The sequence below is a fragment of the Ovis aries genome, chromosome 7, assembly GCF_016772045.2.
Source record: "Ovis aries strain OAR_USU_Benz2616 breed Rambouillet chromosome 7, ARS-UI_Ramb_v3.0, whole genome shotgun sequence".
NCBI lineage: Eukaryota > Metazoa > Chordata > Mammalia > Artiodactyla > Bovidae > Ovis > Ovis aries.
In genome coordinates, this window is record NC_056060.1 from 63,135,833 (window position 1) to 63,159,265 (window position 23,433).

The 23,433-nt window shown below is 46.2% G+C and overlaps 2 protein-coding genes and 1 long non-coding RNA gene across 3 annotated transcripts in view; 1 reads left to right on the forward strand and 2 right to left on the reverse strand.

Moving 5' to 3' along the window:
- LOC106991282 (uncharacterized) overlaps positions 1-2,994 on the reverse strand; it is a 39,214-nt gene extending 36,220 nt beyond the window's left edge. Inside the window, exons 1-2 of the long non-coding RNA XR_003589922.3 lie at positions 2,816-2,994; positions 201-271 (exon numbers count right to left, since the gene is read on the reverse strand). This is a non-coding gene — a long non-coding RNA (uncharacterized LOC106991282). The remainder of the gene's footprint in view (positions 1-200; positions 272-2,815) is intronic.
- A 289-nt stretch (positions 2,995-3,283) lies between these two features.
- Positions 3,284-6,166, forward strand: LOC114115866 (uncharacterized). Its single transcript, XM_060418697.1, has 3 exons — positions 3,284-3,430; positions 4,504-4,856; positions 5,729-6,166. The coding sequence occupies exons 1-3, from the start codon at positions 3,284-3,286 to the stop codon at positions 5,847-5,849; spliced, it is 621 nt and encodes a 206-aa protein (XP_060274680.1). The 3' UTR covers positions 5,850-6,166.
- Positions 6,167-19,514: 13,348 nt separating this feature from the next.
- C7H15orf48 (chromosome 7 C15orf48 homolog) lies at positions 19,515-22,909 on the reverse strand. The gene is made up of 5 exons (XM_004010648.5): positions 22,859-22,909; positions 22,657-22,717; positions 22,412-22,497; positions 21,441-21,501; positions 19,515-19,881 (listed from the first exon to the last, which is right to left on the reverse strand). Exons 2-5 carry the CDS (start codon positions 22,690-22,692, stop codon positions 19,813-19,815), a joined length of 252 nt encoding a protein of 83 aa, XP_004010697.1. The 5' UTR covers positions 22,693-22,717; positions 22,859-22,909; the 3' UTR covers positions 19,515-19,812.
- Between the last annotated feature and the right edge of the window lie 524 nt (positions 22,910-23,433).

A 23,433-nucleotide genomic window follows, 5' to 3' on the forward strand; every position in this document is an offset into this window, starting at 1 on the left:
CTGGAGTGGGGTGCCATTGCCTTCTCCTAAATTTCCCCAAATATTGCAAGTAAGCAATGTTAAATAATGAGAAATCAAAACTTTAAGCCACCATACAGCTAGATGGAATACAGCTAGAACTGCTTTTTTTTTTAGAGGGAGGGCAGAAAACAACATATTAATGTTTTTTGTTCCGAATAAAGGAATAAAAAGGTCTTTACCTCAAGGCAGGAAACACAGGTGAGGCTGTCCTGAGGCGGGCAAATCCATGGAAACATTCTCTGGGAGTAACCTGCAGTCCAAAGAAAATGAATAACTACCTCACCTAGCATTCAGACACTGTTTTACTGTTTACAAAGGCAGGTACACCCTGGCACAAGGTCTGAAAGCAGAGAGAAACAGGGGTTTGGTCTCTGTTCCTGCCTCCCTCTGCCTCTCCTTCTGCCTCCACTTAGGGTGCAGCCTTCCCTGAGCTGTGCCCCCACTTAGAGTTGGACAGACCTTTCCATCCTCCTGCCTCCTCCCCAGCCCCACTCCCCACTGAACAAAGGAATGAATGAATGTGTGAGTGACGAAGTCCTGGCCTTCCTGTGCTTAAATATCAGAGCACACAAACCCCACACTCAAAGGAAGACCCCATGAGAGAATGTGGAAAAGCTGCAAATAGAGGTGCAGTTCTGAAAGTGAGCTTGAGAGGGAGCAGGTGCAATGGGTTGGCTTGTGATGGGATGTGATTATGAGCGAGAAGATACCTTTAGTTATTAACACCATAAACCAGGGCCCGAGGCACATATAGGATGTGGTGAGAAGGTGACCCCTTTTATCTAGGCTTCACAATGGTCACTGGCAAGAACACAGGAACATCAAGTCAGAGATTCAGCTATTTCCTGGAGTAGCCAACACAAGGTTTCTACCATGTTAGGTCACCACCTCTGAGTCCCCAAGATCTAGTGCACATTTAGAACAGGTCAAATTAGCTCACTGATGCTTTTCATTCTCCATGTCCAGAAATGCCCACAGGATGAGCTGCACGCCTCAAGTCATCTCCATCTCATGTCCTTTCAGACCTAGCACGACCTGCTTTGTAGCCCACTGATATAAAGAGAAGCTTAGAAAGAGAGGCTTTGTCCTCTTCTGGTTTTTCTTTGTGGGTAATTGGGCAAGCCTACATTCTGAGCAGTATTTCACACTTTTTAGGGCAGAGGAAATTGCACCACTCAGACTGCCTCATTCTGGAGGTTACTTGGATAGATGTCCAGAGCCTGGGGCTTGGGTATGCGCAGAGCCCACAGGCCCAGGCCAGAAAACTGCATGTCTACAGGTGGGAGGGGTGCCCAGGGCCCAGCTCTGCTCCTCCTGGGTTGCGGAGGCTTGCTACCTGTCACCTGCCACCCACACAGCCCGGGCAGGGAGAGGCTGCAGGTAAGAATGCACTATAGTTTGGGGCTTGGGGTCTCCACTTCTCCTCCTGGCCCATATGGCACCCAGTGGTTGGCTGAAGCCAGTCTGTACTGCTTACAAGATCTAATTGTTAAGTTTTAAGGAATTCTGCAAAGCTGTTGTTTTGGTTTTTGCAAAGCAGTTGTTAAACAGTCATCATATTAACAATTATAAAATCTTAGAATAAGTTATGTTTTAAAAAGCAACAAATACTCAAAACTTCCCAATTATTTGACTGAATTTTGTAATTATATTTGCTTTTGAGGCTGTCTACACCTGTTGTGTCTGCTTGCTAGAAATATTATTTGACAGCGCATTGCTTCCCATCTGCCCCCAGTTCTGCATTCAGTAATATCTTGTTGGTAGCTTGAAATTGGGAGAAGGCAATGGCACCCCACTCCAGTACTCTTGCCTGGAAAATCCCATGGATGGAGGAGCCTGGTAGGCTGCAGTCCATGGGGTCGCCTAGAGTCGGACACAACTGAGTGACTTCACTTTCACTTTTCACTTTCATGCATTGGAGAGGGCAATGGCAACCCACTCCAGTGTTCTTGCCTGGAGAATCCCAGGGATGGGGGAGCCTGGTGAGCTGCTGTCTATGGAGTCACACAGAGTCGGTCACGACTGAAGTGACTTAGTAGCAGCAGCTTGAAATTGATGGTGGTGGGAATATTTACACCATGGAAATCAAGAAATGCAACCAATCAGGGCTTTCTGCCCCAAGTGCCACCTGTTGACAGGTGCACCATTGTACCTGGCCCACAACTGGGGGACCTGGATGTGCAGTGGCTGGGAGGGCGGCCAGCCCTGTGTTTCCCCCAGCTGCTGCCAGTGCTGGACCTTTGCTCAGACAGATGAGGAGGGAAGAAAGGGGAGGAAGTGGAGAAAAGATGGGAAACACCCTTGGTTCCCCCTCTAGGACATTGCAGCAGGGAGCCTGGCTCACTAGGGAGTGGGCAGAACTATTTGGAAAAGCCAGGGGCATGAGAAAGGTGACAAGCAGAAATGAAATCAGTTAAGTGACTGAGTGGAGGAAAGTATAATGTCCAGAAGGCAGGTCTTGTGAAGACAGAAGGCAATCACAGAATGTGGCACTGTGACCACAAAAGGGAGGTGAGCCAAGTGTACACAGAAGTTGAGGAGCTGGGCTTCACCAGAGGCTCTGCAGTGCCGGTTCCTGACAGGACTGTTACGATGGGCTCATAATAAAGAGTCTGGAGGGAACACAAAGGAAGTCACCAGCTCACAGTCCTGAGGCAGGAGCTCCTGGTGCTTCTCCATCCTCTCCCCACCCCCACCACCCCACCGACTCCCTGACTCACTTCTCTGCTCCTACTCAAATGTTCTCCTCTCCAGGGAATTCCAGACACTTCCCCACATTCTGCCATACACTCACCCTGAAAGATTCCAGAATCTTCTATTGCTGGAGACACCCCAGTCTTGAGCTGGATGTCCCATAGACACCCAAATGCCTCACCGAGTCCTCCAAACCTGCTGCTTCCCACCTCAGCCTCTCATCTCAGAGAGATACCAAACCTGGAAGACCTCATCAGTCCAGCAACTGTCACAGCTCTGAGGAGCCCGCTCCATCTCCCCACACCCCTCCTCCTCCTCCTCCATCCCACCTCCCAGGGCTCTGACACTGTTTCCCAAACGTTAATGACCTTTTCCTTCATGTTCCCCATGTTTTGAAAGTTGCCTATGACATTGCATGCATTAAACATCACCACCTACCCTTAAAGTTGCATTTGCAACTTCCAATCAGAATTTCACCCATTAAACCCACAGAGCCATTACCACGTGCCATGTGTGCTGGGCACAGGGATGCGAGGCAAACAGGCCTGGCCCTGGCCCTCCAGGGCTCATGGCCTACCGAAGGAGATCACATAAACAGATACTGAATCAAACAGTGCTCCTAGGTAAGGACAATGCGTCTGCCACCTGGACTCTGTCTCCAGCCATTCTCCAGACCAAAGCCAAAAAGGGATTCCTGGAACACAAAGCTGACCAAGTCATTCCCTTATTTAAAACTTTTGTTGTTGTTGAGTATTTAAAACCTTTAGTGGCTCCCTACTGCCCTTAGGATAACATTTACACTCTAGTTAGCTTGGCTTCTCAGCCCTTTCTGACCAAACCCACATTAACAGAAGAATTCTCATTTATTTGGTCAATTAACACCAATCTAACTGAATACTTACTGTGTGCCAGTCATTGTACTAAACACCAGGATCCTGAGGAACCATAAAATGTATACCATTTCCTCTCCTGGAGCTTGTAACCTACCAGGGCAGATACTGACAGATACTTGTACAAATGATTATCAGTGTGATGAGTTCAGAAAAAGGAACATTTCCTCCTCAGTTCCCTGCTTGACCACAACTCCTGGTGGTACCCATCTGCTGGTCCTGCCTAGGTTGGCCCCTCTCCTGAGATGCCCTCTCTCCTTCATTAGCCAGATCTCTGTTAAGCCCCAGGTCTCAGGTCAAGGTTTCCTCCCAAGAGTCTTCCCTGAACCCCCCTTGTGGTCCTATGGTGGCCCTCAGTCCTGTGAGGACGCTGAGTATAGGGCTGTCTCCCCCAGGCCCAACACAGAGCTCCTGAGAATGACGGCTAGGTCTTCTTGATCCACTGGGAACATGTGCATTTTTAATTTAACAATTATTTACATCGATTTCACATATTTATGAAAGCTGGAGCTGAGTGCTAATAAAGGAAACAGAAATTATTTTTAAAACAAGGATGCTTTTGAAGACCAGAGCTTTCAGGTAACTGAGTAAGGAGGGGTGGGCGGTGGAAGAGGCGGGGCTGCCTGGTGGGTGTGGCTGGGGGATGACTAGCGCCGGCGGTCTGGCTCGCTTTCCGGAGTCAGGGTGTCTCCATCCTTTCTGCAGGCTTTCCGCCCAGAGGCCTCTGCTGACTTCCTGCGGTCACTCACCGCCCTGCCTGGGAGGGCCTCGTGTCTGCCCCTGGACTTAGCTCCTGTGGGCTCCTCATTGCCCCCGGGGGGCGGGGCGGGGGGAGGGACCCCGGGAAAGGACGGGGAACCCCCAGGGACGGGAGCAGCTGGCCCCTCCTGCGTCCCAGCACTGTTCCCGGCGCAGCCCGGCAGAGCAGGCTGGTCCCTCTCATCTGCCGGGTCTGGAGGCGGACCTCAGCTCGCACCTCCGAGGTCCCGCGTCAGCCTGGGCCCGGCTACCGGCAGGGCCCGGAGCAGCCGAGGTCCGGCAGGAAGGCAAGCCTTGGAAAGCCGCCCGTCCCCCTAGAAGAGGCTTTGTCCTGCCGGGAAGTCCCCCACCTCCGGCAACCTGTGCGCAGTCCCACGCTCCTCCCTTGCAATCGGGGTTGGGAGACGGCGTGGCCAGCCTCCTTCACTTCAAAGCCGAGGAAGCTGCTGTCCTGAGAGGGAATTCAGCGCCCGCGGTACCACAGCCGGCGAGGTAATCGTGCTTTACAACAAAAAAGGCCGTCTCCTGGGCCTCCCTCCGCCTGGGGCCCTTGGCTAACCCCTACCCCCAGCCCACCTGTTTAGGGTAGGCTGCCCCAGGGGTCGCTAAAAGTCGGACACGACTGAGCGACTTCACTTTCACTTTTCACTTTCATGCATTGGAGACGGAAATGGCAACCCACTCCAGTGTTCTTGCCTGGAGAATCCGAGGGATGGGGGAGATTTGTGGGCTGCCGTCTATGGGGTCGCACAGAGTCGGACACGACTGAGGCGACTTAGCAGCAGCAGCAGCCCCAGCTTTTCCAGCTGGTTTGAACCCCAAACTCAAGCCTCCAGTGACTGAAGCTCAGCGGAAATCATGGCCACCCCCGCCTGCACCTTCCTCCACACCCATCTCATTCATCTGCCCCTCTGACACCAGGAAGCGGGGACAAAGCTTGACCCAACCCGACAGGCTCTCCCGGGCGGGGACCAGAGGAAAGGCTGCTCAGTGACTCGGGGCAGGGCTCACCCGGGCGAGGAGCGGCTGCCTTCATGCCTTAAGGAAGGAAACCAAACAGGCGTGCCCTGTTAGCCTTCCCGGCCCACAGCCATGACAGGGCTCTCCCTGTCCCTACAGGATAAATCCCCAGCCTCTTAGCCCAGCGCCCAAGCCTTTCCCAGTTGGGCTTCAACCTGACTGTCCAGCCTCATCTCCCACCATGTGGACCCCATGCTCCTTCCTGCCTTGTCACACCCTCCTCGAACATGGCGCGACACCCTCCAGGCCTCTCAGGCTCTGTCGGTGCCGTTCCCTCTGCCTCCAACACCCTTCTCTGCTTCTCCACCTGACAAGCTCCTTCCCATTGTTATGACCCACCTCAGCCAATGCAGAAGACTGGTGGTTCCATTCCTGGGTCAGGAGGATCTCCTGGAAGGGGACATGGCAACCCACTCTCCTATTCTTGCTCGGAAACAGAAGAGCCTGACGGACTACAGCCCATGAGGTCGTAAAAAGTCGACAGGACTGCGCATGCATTTGCTCGTGCGCTCTCATGTGCGCACCGCGGCGCAACTCAGCCCCCTGGGCTGCTACTGAGCCTGCGCTCTAGAGCCCAAGAGTCGCAACTACCGAGCCCACGTGTCAGGACCACTGAAGCCCAAGCACCTGGAGCTGGTGGCAGTGAGAAGCCCTCACACCACAACTAGAGAGTAGCTCCTGCTCACAGCAGCTAGAGAAAAACCCACACAGCAACCGAGACCCTGCATGCACAGCCAAAACTAAATTAATAATAAATAAAAAACTTGAAAAAAATCTCAAAAGTCATCTCCCATTCTCTGTGTGGATACTTCCTTCCTCCCCCTTCTCCTCCTCTACTTCCCCCTCCTCCTCACCCTCCTCTTGTTCCTCCTCCTGCACCTCATCCTCGTCCTCTTGCCTGGGGTGCTTCTGTACTAACTTTATAGATGATAAAAATGTGAGGTCATGAATCTGCGTCCCTGCCAGACTCAACTCAGTGACAGCAATTGTGTCTTTATCTTCAAATACTTAGAGCCCAGCACATAGCGGACACTCAAAAAAGCAATAATGTGCTAAACAGAATCAGTATATGGACTCTGGATTTACTCCAGAGCTAAATTAGGAAACAATGCAATCCTTAGCATTGCACAAGGATCTCCTTCCAACTCCTTTATTTAACTCGTATTTATTGAGTATAGCGGTGTGCAAAGCACTGTATAGACAATGTATTGGGCACTCCAAGCTGGGTAGACACAGGTTTCACATTTTGGAGGTACAGACAAGACAGAGTATAACTGATAAGGAAATAAGGAGGGAGTGACCAGCGCTATTATAAGCAGATTGTCACATCTAATCCCACAAAGTAGACACTTACATTATTATTCTCATATTAACAGATGAGATTGAGGTTTCAAACTCAGAGAGAATTGGGAAGGCACAACTAATAAGTAGTGGGGGCAGGATCTGAACCTAGGCTGCCCCCAGGCCCCACACACCCAAACACAGAGATTTGGCTTAAGGGTTTTATTTTCCTAAGTAGTGACCCTCAACACTGTGTGCACACAGCAAACACCTGGAGAACTTAAAAAAGCACAGGTAACCCACTTTGGTCCCGCCCCAGAGATTCTGATGTACCTGGTCTAAGGTGTAGCCGGGGCTGAGAACTCCAGCTCTAGATGAGGGAGTCTGGTGTCAGGTGTGAAACATGAGACCCACCTGCAGCTGAGGTGCTCCCTGGTTGTGTCAGATTCTTGTCTTTGGAGACTCGACTAGGAGCTTTCCTGTCCCCTTGGGGGGCCCCCAGTGGGGCCAGGGCTGGTGCTTCCTCCCTCACATTCTGTCTGTGTCTCACCAGCTATGACCTTCCTGTGGCCTTGGAGTTGCCAAAGACACCTTACTGGGGAAATTCCATGGCTTCCGTGTGAGGGGGCCAGGATGCCAGCCAGCTTTCAGTATGAATGAGCCAAGAGCCGTGGGTGGTGGTGAAGGTAGCTGATGTGAGCACCCTGGGTGGGTGGCTTGTGGGCGGCCGACCTGACAACCAGAAGGGACTGGAAAAAAAACAACACACACCTCACAGCTTCCCCAGAGGCAGGCTCTGTGGGACACAGGCAGCGAAAAGTGGAGAAAGGGCTTCTGACTCTACTGTCTGCCTGCTGTCCTCGGCAACTGCTGGACCCCAGGCATTAGCAGACCCCGAGGGACAGTAAGGATCCCCAGAACCAGCAAAGCCAAGCAGCGTGGCTGCAGCTAGCAAGGCTGGCTTTCCCCTTTTCAGGCCCAGGCAGTGACTCAGGGATGAGGATGGAGAGCAGACAGTGACCTCAGCTCCCTTGCCCTCTGGGCAGCATGACCTTGTCCCAGAGTGCTGTCCGGAGTACAGAGAGCCTGGGGCCAACAGGAGGGAGGTTGGCAGTATGGCCCATGTGTTTGGAATGGGCAGGACCCTGCCCTCACTGGCAGGTTCTTCACAGAAGTGTTGTGAGCATCATGTCATTGAATCCTCACCGCAGCACTTGGGCCATCCTTTCCCAGCTTTTCAGATGCAGAGAGCTTGGGGCTCTCAGAACCTCGAGCACAGGTTGGTCTGTGTGTGGGGGTCCAGGATGAGCAGACTTAATGGGCCATCCATGAGATCTCTCCCATGTCCAACTTCCTATGCCTCTAATTCTAAATCTAGGTGGTTCATGGACTGTCTGACTATGCAAGGCTCCCACGTAGGATAGCGACGTCTGTTCCTTTAACCGTGAGAGCTAGGATGTGCTCTTGATCACCCCCAACCATGACCAGTATGAAACAGCTTCCTTCACAGGAAGAACAACATGATAAGACACCAGAGCAGCCACAGCAGAGGGTGGGCCTTACCCCCAGCCTGTGCTTCTTTTCTTTTTTTGGCCATGTGGCAAGTAGTATCTTAGTTCCCCAATCAGGGATTAAACTTGCACTGGACCACCAGGGTTATCCACCTGTGCCCCTGTTATCTGTACATTCATATAAGCCCTCTCACCATATCACCTAGCACGCCACATGGCAGGTAGCAGATGCCCCTTAAGTGTTTTCTGGATGATTCAACCGTGATGAGTCCTTTTGCAAAGACTCATGCCATAACTGAACTTTGGCATACATTTAAGTATTCATTTATCCAACAAATAGATATGACGAGTGCCCGTGACACACCAGGCACACACCAGTGGCTTAGTGATCCAATGACAAGTGGAAAATAGGTCCCCATGGCGCTCCAGACTTGTGGGGGAAGAAATTAGTTTCCCAAATGCACATAAAATGAGTCTGTGAAAAAGTTATTAAAGGAAAGGGTCACAGGACTATGGAAGTGCAGGTAAGAGGATCTGCCTGGGCCTCAGCAAAGGCTCCTTTGAGGAAGAGGTCTGCACATGGATCCAGCCACCCACTGACCCGTCCATCATGGACCGTGTTCTGAGCATGCTGAACAGGTGCCACCACCCGCTGACTGTGTGGGTCATTTCCCCAAAGGTCCTTCAGAGTAAGAGGAAACCCACATCTCCTGGCTCACCCAACAACACACTTAAGTTTTAGGTGTAAGTTTTCCAGTCAAGAGGGAAAAGAATCTTTTGTGTGTGTGCAAAGCAGCTGAAACTGAAACTGACTTCACCAAGGGCGTCCCAGTTTTGTTTTTGGTCAAGGGAATGAGCCAACTCTCCAGGAACCCCAGGGACACTCCCATATTGCCCAACACTGCAGGGCAATGCAACCTACCCCCAATCCCCTGCCTCTGGCAGCACCTTCCCCTCCTCAGTGCCAGCTCCTCCATAGCCAGAGGTCTGCAGGGAACCACCCCAGATGGAACCTTCCCCAGGGTCTGCTCAGGGCGAGGTCAAGGGCAGGCCTGAAGGAGTGACCCTCAGATCAATTGGACGAGACAGTGACCAAACAATCTACAATCAGGAGATGCAGGGTGACTGAGGCTCTGCCTCTGAACTGCCTGCACCCTTTCCAGAGGCCTGAGCTCATAGCAATAATCCTAGTGACTCTGGACATGTGCAGCTGCCCACATCTCGGCCCCTTCCTCATTTTCTGCTCAGGTCCCCCCTCTCTCTCCTTACTGACTTCTTTCCACCCGTACTCCTTCAGTAACTTAGGGTGCAAGTGACACTATGATGTCCCTGACTTTCCTCCTGGCTGTCACTCTTGTCTCTTTAAGCTTCTGAGAGAGTCTGTCTGACACGATAAGCCTTTTTCAAGCCAGGGCTTCACAGGACCACAGACAGGGAGACAGAAAACCCTGCAGGTACTTGAAGATCTAATCTCAACCCCTTCTCATCCTCTTTCCTTCCTGCTCATCAAACTGGTTTTCCTTTGGGATATACAGATGGCTACTACACCATCACAAAGTCTTCCAGATGCCGTGGCTTAGAACACAACCTCTGGGCTCAGTTTCCCAAGGTTTGTCTGCCAAAGAAAAACACTTTCTCTCCCAACTTGCCACAAATACGTGCCTACTGGCTTTGGGGCAGGCTATGGTGTCAGCTATGGATTTCGAAGCCTCCATGTTTCTATGTATTTGTTCTAGACCAGAGCTTCTCAAACTTAAGCCATGCAGGACCCTGAAGAGGCTGTGTACTGAACCCAGAATCCTGGGCCTCCCTGCCAGAGATGCAGATTCAGGAGGTATGGGTGTGGACCCAGGTGATGAGGCTGTGCTGGGTCTTCATTGCAATGTGCAGGCTTCTCTAGTTGTGGTATGCAGGCTCAGAAGTTGTGGCTGGCGGAGGGGGAAGGACTTACTTGCCCCACTGCCTGGGAAATCTCATGGACAGAGAAGCCCTGCAGGCTACAGTCCATGGGGCAGCAAAAGAGTCAGACACGACGGAGCATAGCGCATAGCACAGCACAGCACATGTGGGATCTTAGTTCCTTGCATGCATGCTTAGTCCCTCGGTTGCGTCCGACTCTGGAACCCCATGGACTTTAGCCTACCAGGCTTCTCTATCCACAGGATTCTCCAGGCAAGAACAGGCAAGAAGTTCCTCCAGGAAACGCCCTGACCCAGGGATTGAACCTGTGTCTCCTGTATTACAGGCGAATTCTTTAACCGCTGAGCCACCGGAAGCAGCTTAGTTCCCTGACCAGGGATCAAACCTGAGTCAGGGAACGCATCAGGAAATTGGTGAGGAAGGCGGACTCTTAACCACTTGACTACCAGGGACGTCCCAGAGTAGGACTGTTTTTGCATCTCAGTCCTTACCCTGAGGCAAAAGGTGCTCTGACTGAACACTGGAGGTGAGAAGAGCAATGAGGAAATACTGCAGAAATAAGATATCTCAGTGAAGACATTTCTAAATATTAACCCATTGCCCTGGCTTACCCTTGAGATGAATTCCCTTTTGCAAAGCAATGTTCTGAGGAGTCAGGAAACCCACCCAGGTCACCCAGCTATAGACTGGTAGAACCTGGAGTCACATGCTGACCTGTCTGCTTGCTCCCTGCCCACTGTGCCCACCATGAAGCCGAATTAATGTCAGGTTTGATTGCTGCTGGTAGAATCACTGCCATCTGTCCTAACACGGGTGGTCAGTAGTGTCATCTCTGCAGAGAAACAAAGATGTCAAAAAGACATCTGCATCTAACCCCATGGACACCTTCTAGACCCACCACTCCTCAGGTTAGGGTGCTGGGGTCAGTGTGACTGAGCAGGCAGCCTGGACTGGGGGAGGCATTAGAACCCCAAATACTTAGGTCCCACCTCAGAACCACTAAAGCAGAAGCGTTGCGTTGGGAGCACAGCAATCCACGTTTTGGGCTTCCCAGTTGGCTCAGTGGTAAAGAATCCACCTGCCAATACAGGAGACCCAGGTTCGATCTCTACGTCAGGAAGATACCCTGGAGAAGAAATAGTAACACACTCCAGTGTTCATGGCAGGAGAATCCCCATGAACAGAGGAGCCTGGAGGGCTACAGTCCACGGGGTCGCAAAGAGTCAGATATGACTTATCGACTAAAAGAACAGCAACAATCCACATTTTAACATGCTTTACAGGGGAGTCTAGCGTTTGAGAACAGCTGTTTTTACTGAAAGAATGAGCCAGCTTCCTAGTGTAGTTTGGGAGGACTGGGTTTGGTGATATGGAAAGTTCCTTGCTCTCTGGGCAAGCTCTGACATACACCATAGGGGAGTTGGTGGAGCATACACTAATCCAGTTGTGAAGTCAACTGTGACTTCTGCTTTGCGTGGTTACAGCCTTGTCCTGGAGAGGATTTATTGCCGGGATAGTCTAGTTGCTATAGTAACTCTTGTACTCTCCCTGAGCCCTTCCTCTGTGGGTGGGAATGTTTACAGCATGTAGATACCAGGTCAACCCAGTGTCCAAACTCTGCTTCCGGGTCTATCCACACCCGAGCCCAGGGAAGCCCACTTGTTATCACTGCAGGGACAGCCTGAACTACAAGGCCTGGCCCGGGTGGTTGTCTTGGTGTGTTCCTTACAATCTGCAATAACTTCCAATTTTCTGTTTTCAGAAAAGAAAACAACCGAAATGTAATAATAAATGGGGGCTGGGGGCGGACCACTACATATGATGGAAAAAGTTATGCCAGTCTCTGTTATTTCTTGAGGTGAGAGAGCAAGTAAATATAGAGCAGATTTTTAAAAAATATAATTCACTTACCATAAAACTCACCCTTTTAAAGTGTACAATTTGGTGGGTTTTAAAGTAAATTGTGCCACAAGAGAACTTTCTGGGGTGATAGAAATGTTCAGTAGCTTGTTTTGCCTGATGGGCTTCCCTTGTGGCTCAGAGGGTAAAGAATCTGCCTGCAGTGCAGGAGACCTGGGTTCAATCCCTGGGTTGGGAAGATCCCCTGGAGAAGGGAAAGGCTACCCACTCAAGTATTCTGGCCTGGAGAATTGCATGGACTATATAGTCTGGGGTTGCAGAGAGTCAGATGTGACTGAGAGACTTTCACTTTCACTTGTTTTTCCTGATACTTCCATGGGTGCATATAATTTTCAAAACTCTTCTAACTGAACCATTATGTCCTGTTTATTTTATTCTATCTAAACTATACTTCAGTTTAAAAAGTAAATGGTGCACTTTCCCAGTAAGTGGCCTGGAGGTGATCTCTGAAAACGATTCATTATTCAATTGACCCAGAAAACCCCACAAAATTATACAAACTAAGAGATTCAAGTCTTTGTGCCCTCAAGGGTATGCACATCCAGAAAGCCTCCAAGTATCTGAAGGATATTCTAAATGTAAAAATAAATAAATAATGATGCTACTTTCAAAAACCTGAAACAAAATTTGAGAAATGTCCAGTGAATGTCAATGAACTTGTCTCCAAAATAACAAGCAAACAGTCACATTTGCCTTGTGACATGAACCCATTCCTTGTTAATGTTGGTAAGGAAAATTGAGATAAACATAGGCATTATAAAATAATCAAGTTAACTTGCCTGAGGAAATGTAACCTGAACAAACACCGAGGGAATAGAATGGTATCAACTTCATGATTACACACAGTAAAGTAAAGGAAAAATCACATGTATTACTTGCTGAAAATACAAAAAAGCAGAGTTTAATTTTTTAAATAGTATTTAAAAAAGCAATAAGCTCTCCAAATAAGCAATATTATATATGTATCATAAGTCACACCAGGTGAAAGAGCAATTTGCTTTTAGCATGTTAGCAAGAGTTACCAAATTGGGTTTTTTTTCTTAATTTTATTCTAATTTTTATTTTAAAGCTAAGTAGTAAGCACAAAGGCAAATGATGTAGTAAAACACTTCCAAAACCAAAGCCTTAGTTTTTAGGGAGAAACTACATAAATACCTGAAAGTAACTTTCTAAGCATGGAGAAAAGATATTATAAGGAATAATTACCAGGAAAACTAATTAGATTCCTAGTGTTCTCTTACATACATATATTCAACTTCACCTCCCTTCCTTATTCATACAAACTTTTTTTTTTTTTTTTTGCCATTCTGCATGGCTTGTGGGATGTGGGACCTTAGTTCCTCGACCAGGGATTGAACCCAGGCTCTCTGCAGTAAGAGCATGGAGTGGAGGACTGCCAAGGAACTCCACATACCATCATTTTTCAACGTAAGAATATATGTAGTGTGTTTGTGGAATACGGTGATTACTAAAATATAGGTAGGTTGCTAGTGACACTTTTCACATTACATATGTTGCTGTTGTTCAGTCTCTAAATTGTGTCCGACTCTTTGCAACCCCATGGACTGCAGCACGCCAGGCTCCTCTGCCCTCCACTATTTCAGAATTTACTCAAGTTCACGTCCATATATTACATATATAATCACTTTCGCTATTATGTCTTTTCTAGATGTGCGCACACATGCAGAGGCTCTTATTTCTAGCTCGGTGTCTGTGTAGGTAAGAGGAAAGGTGAGATGTGTTTATCTTTGGGTGTGTCTGTGCTCTGGCAAAGGTTTATAACTGGGGCGTTGTGAGCCAAAGGTGGACCAGTTACCAGAAGTCGACATGTGTGAATTTCAAACAGGCAATATTCTTACTCATGGAAAAATATAATTTTCAACACATTAAGAGCTTTCTCTTTTATAGTAATAATCACTCTTTAGAAAGCAAAGAGGACCATGACATGATGCTGGAGGTAAAGAATCCGCCTGCCAGTGCAGGAGATACAGGAGACTCAGGTTCAATCCTTGGGTTGGGAAGATCCCCTGGAGCAGGGAATGGCAAGCCACTCCAGTATTCTTGCCTAGAGAATCTCATGAATAGAGGTGCCTGGTAGGCTGGTTGCAAAGAGTTGAATGAAACTGAGCAACTACTGCATGTTAAGCACCAAATTAGGTACTTTTATCTCACATAATCTTCACAACTAACCCAAGCAGGCACAGATTAACCCAAGTTCATAGACCAGGAATCTGAGTTACAAAACATGGGTAGAAAAGTGGCAGAGTGTTCTGATTTCGGAGCCTGTAGTTTCATTCTCCAAAGTCTCAACTAAAATGTGAGAAAATTTCCCCAAGAAAATAACGTTGAGTACATAATTAGACTTCACTCGTTTTTTAGTAATATGGACTTTAACCTTTTTATTCAGAAAGCTTAATTCCGTATCTTCTTTTTATGTAAGAGAGAATTATGGGTGTCTGCTTAAGGCTCAAGGCCATTAACTGAAGGACTCTGGGCTTTGGTTTAATTGCAAACTGGAACCAACGAGGGAAGAGCATTCCTTCTTCTTTGGGCTCCATGATGTATCTCCTGATTCTCCATCCCCATATTTCTCAGCGTATGTGCTCAGTCACTTCAGTCATGTCTCTCTGAGGCCCCATGGATTGTAGCCCACCAGGCTCCTCTGTCCATGGGATTCTCCAGGTAAGAATACTCGAGTGTGTTGCCATGCCCTTCTTCAGGGAATCTTCTCAACCCAGGGATTGAACCCTCTTGCATCTCCTGCATTGCAGACAGATTCTCTATCCACTGAGTCACCTGGGAAGCCCTCTCTCAGTCCTCACCAGGGACCAAATCCTCTTTCCAGCTCATGTCCTTCATGATGACACCCCTCTGTCTGTTCAGTCTTCATGAAAGAAAGTGAAAGTGGTCACTCAGTCGTGTCCAACTCTTTGTGACCCCATGGACTGTAGCCCACCAGGCTCCTCCATCCATGGAATTTTCTAGGCAAGAGTACTGGAGTGGGTTGCCATTTCCTTCTCCAGGGGATCTTCCCAACCCGGGGATCGAACCCAGGTCTCCCGCATTGCAGGCAGACGCTTTACCGTCTGAGCCACCTATAACTGCCTCTGTAGGCAGTTTTATCCACACCCTGGCTATTATCATTCTTTGAACTGTCTCCAACACACATCTTCGCAGTTCTTGAGAAATAATTTACCTAGATAGCTTATCGGGCTCTCCAATGAACAATTCCAAAACCTAACTCATTCCTTATCTACCCCTCCCTTGAACATTCCATTTTATTTCCCTCCGGTATGCTGGGTCTGGGCACCACCACCCACCCAGCCACTGGGGTGAGAAATCCGAGAGTACTTTTGGACATCCCCCAGCCGCGCCCAGTAAGCCTTGAGGTCTTCCCCGCTTCAATCATGCTCAAGGCATCTGCCTTTCCCCATTCCCTCTGCCATTTCCTTAGTTAGTCATGGCTCACCACCTGGACCCAGGACCACTGGCAGCAGCTGGTCTCTGGCCTCCAACCAAAGCTTCCTCCAGTGCACATCACAAACCTCTAGTTGGTAACAGTCAACACTCCCTTAGGTAAACTGTATGATGTCCATCCCCATCTTATATATATAATAAAAATCCTATTCTAGTTCCTTTGTGCTTGCAGAATAATAGCATAATATCCTATCCCACCTTACACTCCAATATTAAATTTCATGCACTAAACTACTCAAGTTTCTAAAGATATGCTATGTGAGCCCTCTGTGGCTTGGTAAATATGTGTCTCTACTTCAATTGCCTTTCTGCAATTTAACTACTGGTTTTTAAAGAAACTAGGTTTTCAGGGATCCTTGTTCTTCAGGAAGGTTTCCTTTGCACCATGTGCTCGTTTCTACCCTTGCTTCATTGTCATCACATTGCTTGGATTTGTTCATAAGTGTGTCTCCTTTTCCTGCCAGATCCTTGAGGTCAGCACAACACCCACCAGACAGTGAAGGCCCAATAACTGTGCAACTTCTTAAATATTTAGATTACTTGAAAATGTTATTATGATGTCTCAAACTTTTAAATTTCAAAGCCCACAATCTAAGAGAATCACATCCAGATCAGACTCTAGAGAAAGCAGTTCTATAAGCTCCTTGGGAGTCACCTCCACGACCACATAGCTGTCGGGTGTTCAGTACAAGAGTCTAACAACCAAGTGCAACAAGTGAAGCTTAGATAGGACTCTGGACTAAAAAATACAGTATGGCCCTGGTGCTGGGAGGGATTGGGAGTGGGAGGGGAGGGGGTGGTGGAGGACGGGATGGTTGGATGGCATCACCAACTTGGTGGCCATGGGTTTGGGTTAACTCTGGGAGTTGGTGATGGACGGGGAGGCCTGGCGTGCTGCGGTTCATGGAGTTGCAGAGAGTTGGACACGACTGACCAACTGAACTGAACTGCACATATTAATTTTATGTATACAGTGTACCAATTTATTTTCTCATGACCTGACAATTTTGTTTTGATTAGAAAGGACTTCACTCTAAGAAAATAATGAAGGAAAGATTCATTTTTTTCTTCTAAAAAAAAAAGACATTAAAATTAGAGGAAATGGAAATGGGTCATATGTTAGGCGATAGTACTGAATTAATGTTAATTTTTTTCAGTTCAGTTCAGTTCAGTCTCTCAGTTGTGTCTGACTCCTTGCAACCCCATGATCTGCAGCATACCAGGCCTCCCTGTCCATCACCAACTCCCAGAGTTTACCCAAACTCATGTCCATCGAGTTGGTGATGCCATCCAACCATCTCATCCTCTGTTGTTCCCTTCTCCACCTGCCCCAATCCTTCCCAGCATCAGAGTCTTTTCCAATGAGTCAACTCTTCGCATGAGGTGGCCAAAGTATTGGAGTTTCAGCTTCAGCATCAGTCCTTCCAATGAATACCTAGGACTGATCTCCTTTAGGATGGACTGGTTGGACCTCCTTGCAGTCCAAGGGCCTCTCATGAGTCTTCTCCAACACCACAGTTCAAAAGCATCAATTCTTCAGCGCTCAGCTTTCTTCACAGTCCAACTCTCACATCCATACATGACCACTGGAAAAACCATAGTCTTGACTAGATGGACCTTTGTTGGCAAAGTAATATCTCTGCTTTTGAATATGCTATCTAGGTTGGTCATAACTTTCCTTCCAAGGAGAAAGCGTCTTTTAATTTCATGGCTGCAATCACCATCTGCAGTGATTTTGGAGCCCCAAAAAATAAAGTCTGACACTGTTTCCACTGTTTCCCCATCTATTTCCCATGAAGTGATGGGACCAGATGCCGTGATCTCAATTTTCTGAATGTTGAGCTTTAAGCCAGCTTTTTCACTCTCTTCTTTCACTTTCATCAAGACGCTTTTTAGTTCCTCTTCACTTTCTGCCATAAGGGTGGTGTTATCTGCATATCTGAGGTTATTGATATTTCTCCTGGTAATCTTGATTCTGGCTTGTGCTTCTTCCAGCCCAGCGTTTCTCATGATGTAGGACTGATAACAGTGTAACAATGGCTAGAATATCCTCACTCTTAGGCATAAATAGCTTTACCTTGTAACTTAGTTTCAGAGTTCATTTTAAAAGAGCACAGTATGCAGAAAGACAGAGCAAATGTGGGAAAATGTCAACTGATAAAAAGTGTGAGTGTTCTTTGTACTAGTTTTTCAACTTCTCTGCATATTTGAAAATTTTTCAAAATAAAACATTTGGGGAAAATGCAGAGAACACTATCAAAAATAAAATCAATAAATCTTTTGAAATGTACATTTCAATATTGCTGTTGGCCTTTTCCCCTCCCAAACCCACTGCATGGTACCTTCCACCACTTTGTTCATCTGCTGAAGCCACTGCATTTCAATCAGACTTGTGTTTTAAAGTTGAAAGGCACAGTCCCTCCTCCCAAACACTTAAATTTCTAATTGGCCAACCATCACAAGGCTGTTCATTTTTATTTGCTTCTACAGTGCCACAATGCTCTTTAGAAGCTTAAGCAAATAAAATTGTACTTCATAATTGGTACATGTAATTCCTTGAGATCAACAATCAGAGATTTTTATCTGGGAAAATTTGAGGTGATAAGGAAGTAGCAGAAGTTGCAAAAGTAGTCTTGCTTTAATCCTTTTAGAATTGCCAAGACTCTAGTAAGATCTAGCTAACTTTTATTGCCCTGAAGGTGGTTGAAATTTAGCCCTTCTTTTAAATTTCTATTATGTTCAGATGGAAATTAAGAAAAAGGGACTTATGATTTTTATAAGAGTCAATGAACCTGGGTATATCCCCAAGAAAAATGAAAATATATGGCTACACAAAATCTTGCACATGGCTGTTCACAGCAGCATTCTTCATAACAGCCAAAAGGTAGGAACAACCCAAATGTCTGCCAGCTGATGGATAAGCAAAATGTGGCATATCCACACAATGGAATATCAGCCATAAAAAGGAACCAAGTACTGATTCATGGTACAACACAGAGGGATCCTGAAAACATTATGCTGTTAAGAGTTAAGCACCAAGGTCACATAAGGTGTGATCCTATTTATCTGAAGTACAGAGAATAGGCAAATCCACAGGGACAAAGATTAGTGTTTGCCTGAGGTTGGGGACAGAGGGATTAGAAGTAGGTTCTTTTAGGGTGCTGAAGATGTTCTGGAATTAGGTGCTGGAAATGTAAAACTTCATGAATTTACTAAAAAACCACCAAATTGAGAACTTTAAATACTATGCTCTGTGAATTATATCTCAATTTTTAAAAAAAAGTTAATGAAAAGCTATTTTCTGTTTGGTCTCTTTTTCAGGAACAGTCAAGGGGGAGTGCCAAGGGGCATGCTGGGTTTGATTGCATCTTTGATCTCCCTGGACCACTGGCCAGAGTGAAGAGAAGCCCCAAACTTGTAGGGTGCTCTCCATCCTCCCCTCCCCACAGGAGCACCACCGTTAGCCTTGGCATCTGGAGGCCAGTCTCACATATGCCACATTCCCACCACCGCCAGAATCCTAGTACTTCCTCCAAGACGAATCCCAAAATCTCATACTCCATTCTCGTCTTCCCTTTCCTCATTGTACTTGCCATCTTTTATTCCTCTCCCTCCAAAATTTGGTTTTGTTCATTGATTTACCTCGGCTGCACGAGAACAGTGCACGGCTAACAGCAGATATTCAACAGCTCTCTGGTGAATGAATGACTTTGGAAAAATTATACAGAAATTTGCATGGGGTGTTATTTTTAAAAGATGAAGCTCCATGAAGGTACCCAGTGGCCTAGTGGTTAGGATTCAGAGCTTTCACTGGAGGCCCAGGATCAATCCCTGGTGGGAGAATGATCCCACATGACGTGTGGCATGACCAAAATACAAAAAAAAAAAAAAAAAAAAGGAGATCTTTTAAAAATTAAAAATAAATAAATTTGAAAAGTGAATCTCCATGCTTCAAAATGGGTTTATCCCCCATAAAAAATTCTTTCCCCTCCATTTAAATATGTACCTGATCTTTAAGAAATCTTGCACAGATTGTATTTTATTATAGACAATCGAATTTAACAAATCTTTATAGGAAAACATTTGGGCATTATAAACACAAAAATTTCAATACACAAAGCAACATAGAATCTTATTTTGGGACTATGTGGTTATGCTGTGCTACCTTTATAATTCCTTATCCAGAGTCCAAAAACGTAGGCAGGCCCTAAAAATGTAGCAGAAGCATTTCCGCACACTGGTATCCATAATCTAGTTTGTGCAGAAGTGTTTCCACTAGATTCATAGAGTACTCTTTGGAAGAAAAAGGCGAGGACTGGTCACCTGGTTGCCCTTCGGACCTTCTGCAACTCTTCAATGGGCTTCCATTCTTGGTTGATTGTCACAAGCTTTAAAAAAATAAAACAAAATTAAAATGTTTTGTTAGGATCTGTTCATCCTCAGATCCCCTTTTCAGATCTCTACATAGTTCCCTCTGGAAAAAGTATCACATAACATTTGTAGCCAAAGAATCACCTCTTCCCATCTCTAATTAAAACAGCAACATGTACTGGTTCTATCCCTCTAAATAAAGTCTTTGGGTTCCTGAGTGTTACAGGAGAGAAAGATCATATACATTTACCCCGTTTTCACTTAACAGATTCTAGATTTTTTTATTTCCTATGATTTTATGTGAACTATAAGTTCAAAAAGTGTATCTGTTCCATGTGAGTGGCTATATAATGTTCCTAGCACAGAGCTAGGCACTTAAAATTCCCTCACTGTGTTTACTCAACAAAGGTACAAATGATCCAAGTTACACAATAAGGGGAAAGACAGAGAGCTGAGGACAAGTCTTGACTTCCAAAGAACTCACATTCAGAGATTCTCATTTATTCGCGCACGTTTTCTATTTCCCCAGGAACAGGGAGATGTAGGTAGCTTTAAAGATCCTAGACGCCCTTCTCTAAGTCAAGCTGTGTCATCTGAATGCTTTGTTTAAACACACACACACACACACACACACACACACACACACACACACACATAACTTTCTGGAGACAGTTTAAGTCGTGTTCATTCCAACAGACTACATGTTTACTTTCAAAATATTTAGAATGTAAAAAAATCTTTTCAAGAGTCTTAAAAATCTATTCATTTGGATGAGTGGATATTAGCTAATTTTGGTTAAAGAGAACGCCACTGCTGTTTTTAGGAGTTCCTGTTATTTATCACAATAGACTTTATATTAACTTTTGATAAACAGTGGATAAAATGAGATTATGCATAAACAGACTCATAGATTTCAAAAACAAAATTATGGTTACCAAAGGGGAAAGGGGGGAAAAGGGCTAAATCAGAAGTCTGGGACTGACATATATACACTTCTTTATATAAGATAGATAAACAACAAGGACCTATCACGGGAAGTTCTACTCAGTATTCTATAATAACCTATATGGGAAAAGAATTGGAAAAAGAATGGATATATGTATATATGTGTATATACGTATATATATAACTGAATTACTTTGCTGTACACCTGAAACTATTGTAACAGAACACTGGAAATCAACTATGCTCCAACATAAAATAAAAATTAAGTTAAAAAGGGAGCTAATGTATCACAATAATGATAAAAGTTAATTATCTGAGTGCTTACTATGGGCCAGACACCATGCTTAAGGGCTTTATCTACTTTATCTTCTTTAAGCCTCTAATCTCTGAGGCAGTGCCTAATATTACTGTGCCCATTTTATAGATTCTGAGAACCTCAGAGAGACCAAATTGTCTAAAGTCACCTGTGAATAACAGAGCAAGGATGTAAACTAGATCTCCACAATCCTACAGCACTCTCTTTTAACACTACACTAAATGGCACCCTAAACATGAAAGGTATTACATCTGTTTTGCAGACAAAGGTGCTAAGGTTTGGGCTAAGTATAAATCATATCTAATGTAGCAATACCTTTGTAGGTACAGTAGGATCCACAGTTTCCCAAGGTTCTGGATTTCTTTTTCGATCAAGGCTAAAGGAAAAAGAAAGCTGATTAAACATTAGAGTAAGTGCATTTAAACCAACTCTGATATTGGGTTTATACTACTCTAGGGACAGAAGAGTGCATACTTAGGCATTCATTGCTAACTGAAATTGATGGAACAGTTCTTTAAAAAGCTTCACAGTTTGGCTCACACATTAAGGATCAATTTCTCTGCAGGGTACAAGGTCTGTAGTGCCTTTATGGGGCTAGACTGGAAAATGTTCTCATAAGCTGAGAGCAATGAGAACAGAAGTGCCAGGCTAAGAGCAAGCAAATTAAGCTCTTGCCCCAGTTTCTGGGAGGGGCAGAAGGGCTCAGCTTGAACCCTGTAGGTGGTGAACTGCCAGAACCTCCCATTACTGCCTATGGAGCCCTGCACTGGGCCAAGATGAGTTTCAAGTTTTTCTGTTCCTTATAGTCCAGGATACATGGTATTTTACCTTATATCCAGGACTGAAATTAGGTTTATTGTAGACAACTGAATCAGCCAACTTTACCACATTAGGAAAGACCTTTCTAGTAAACTGACATTTAAAATGTCATTAAAATGATGATTTAAGATTGATGATATATATCCCAAAAGACTATCCAAGACCTTTACATTTCAACATGTATGCTTAAAAAAAAACAACAACTTTATTTTGCTGCAGGAGAAGAGGAGGATGAAAGGTTGAAATGGATGAAAGGATATTTAGATACAAGAAACAAACTTACTCCATCAATATCATCATTTAACAGCCTTCTGAAACCTGGATGCTTTCTGGCCTGACTCCCAATTCACAATTCGACATTCTTATTCTCTGGGAAAAACCAGGAAACTGATACCATGCATTTCATAAACTGAAGGTCAACCTAACACTACTAAAAACGTTTCAATAACTGATGAATGCTTACTTACATCACATCGGTTTTTCGAAGGGAATACATAGCAAATGCCGAAGCTCCAGTCGCTGCCACGGTCATGAAAAACACCAAAGGAATAAGCTAACAGAGAATAAAATATTCCGAGGTTTCAGTGCGAAATACTTGAAATATAATAAAATAGCTCTATATCATTTTATACTTTCTCCAAATCGGCACCATCTGTTCATCTTTAAAAGTTAATCTTTTTAGTCAAAATTTTCAAATGCTTTAAAAACTTACTTCCTTCTTTTTCATCAGGAGTTGGATAAAGCCCATGATGACTTAGGAGTAGAATCCAAATCTATAGGGAGGGGGGGGAAATCCAAAATATTGATCAAAACTCAGCTAACAGGACTCAACCTGGTGGGAGCCAAACCGGCTAACGTATCCCAAAGCCAGACTCGAGCCAGATGATCAGCGCCTTCATCCGAGGGAGGCTCACCTGGGGGATCCGGCGGGACCTCACGAGCGGACGATGCTAACGCCCAGAACCGAATCCTGACCTCAACCCCCGCGCCTTATATACCAACCCCGCCCGCTCCGGAAGGCCGGCCGGAGCGTTCTGGTCACGCGGGACGCGCGGGGGCTGTGCGGTGCTTGACTTGCTTTCCCTGCCAGGTGCCCGGCAACTGGGCGCCCCCTGCGGGACTCCGGGTCCTCAGTCGCCGAGCAGCCGGACGCGAGCGCCCCCTGCCGCCCGCCACGATTCTCAACCTCCGCCCGGAGCGAGCCGAGGCTGACCGTTAGCGCCCCTGCAACTGAGAACCAGGAGAGCTCGGATAGCCAAAACTGGTGAAAAGCAGCCCCTGTAAAAGGAGATCCGGGAAAGGAGCCGCAGAAATGGGGGCCCCATGGGAGGCTCCTTGGTGCAGGCAAGTAAATTAGAATCAATCCAAGTCACACTAAAAGCTCCAAAAATGGGATGTGGCACACATATAAACTGGAAAGTTCCTTTCAGAATAATTCCTCCTTGTCTTGATTTTTTAACCATTAAAAAAAAAATCAGGATGTGAGGAA